Source organism: Mesitornis unicolor, unplaced genomic scaffold (assembly GCF_000695765.1).
Source record: "Mesitornis unicolor isolate BGI_N332 unplaced genomic scaffold, ASM69576v1 scaffold30343, whole genome shotgun sequence".
NCBI lineage: Eukaryota > Metazoa > Chordata > Aves > Mesitornithiformes > Mesitornithidae > Mesitornis > Mesitornis unicolor.
The window spans coordinates 27,494-28,317 of record NW_010177158.1 but is presented as its reverse complement, the minus strand read 5'-3'; the positions used below and the strand labels follow the sequence as shown (position 1 = coordinate 28,317).

The window sequence follows — 824 nt, the reverse complement described above, 5'->3', positions numbered from 1 at the left end:
CCCGGAGACACACGGGCGCGCACCTACGCGGGCACCGCACCGCACCGCGCCTGTCCCGGAGGGAGGCACCGCTCCGCACCGCATCTGCTCCGGAGGGGGGCACGGAACCGCGGCACCCCTGCGTGGTCCCCATCGCCTTCTTCCTCCGCCGGCCCTGCAGAAGCAGCAGTTGCTCCTCTGATTTTAGGGCAGATCCTTGGCTCGAAGGGCAAGTCCCCCTGGTAGCATGGGGAGCTTCACCGTCTGGGACTATGTGGTCTTCGCGGCAATGCTGCTGATCTCGGCCATCATCGGCATCTACTACGCCTTCGCGGGAGGAGGGCAGAAGACCTCCAAGGACTTTCTCATGGGAGGCCGCAGCATGAACGCCCTTCCCGTTGCCCTCTCCCTCACGGCCAGCTTCATGTCAGCTGTCACTGTGCTGGGCACCCCTGCCGAGATCTACCACTACGGTGCCATCTTCTGCATCTTTGCCATCACCTACGGCCTGGTGGTGCTGTGTAGTGCCGAGATCTTCCTGCCTGTCTTCTACAAGCTGGGCATTACCAGTACCTATGAGGTAAGGTAGAATAGAAGGAGCCTTTCCACAGCCTTCAGGGAGCTGGGGGTCTTCTCATGCCTGCTTTCTACAAGTTTCCCCTTAGTCTCTTCCCGCAAATCGCCCTGCACTCTCTGCTGGTCCATATCTCCATGCTTCCAAGAGCAGACTGCAACCTGCCCTTTCCCCAAATCTGCCCACACTGCCTCCACAGAGAGGAGATGCTCAACCTTGCTGCCTTGGCTCAGGAGCTGTGCACCATGCCAGATCTGTTTCCTCACTCCAA

General features: G+C 60.2%; 1 protein-coding gene across 1 annotated transcript in view; it reads left to right on the top strand.

Annotated features, from left to right (window-relative positions):
• Window positions 1–226: 226 nt before the first annotated feature.
• The window catches only part of SLC5A8 (solute carrier family 5 (sodium/monocarboxylate cotransporter), member 8), a 24,550-nt gene continuing 23,952 nt past the window's right edge, over window positions 227–824 (top strand). Inside the window, exon 1 of the mRNA XM_010181981.1 lies at window positions 227–559. Within this exon, the coding sequence (XP_010180283.1) occupies window positions 227–559 (333 nt within the window). The remainder of the gene's footprint in view (window positions 560–824) is intronic.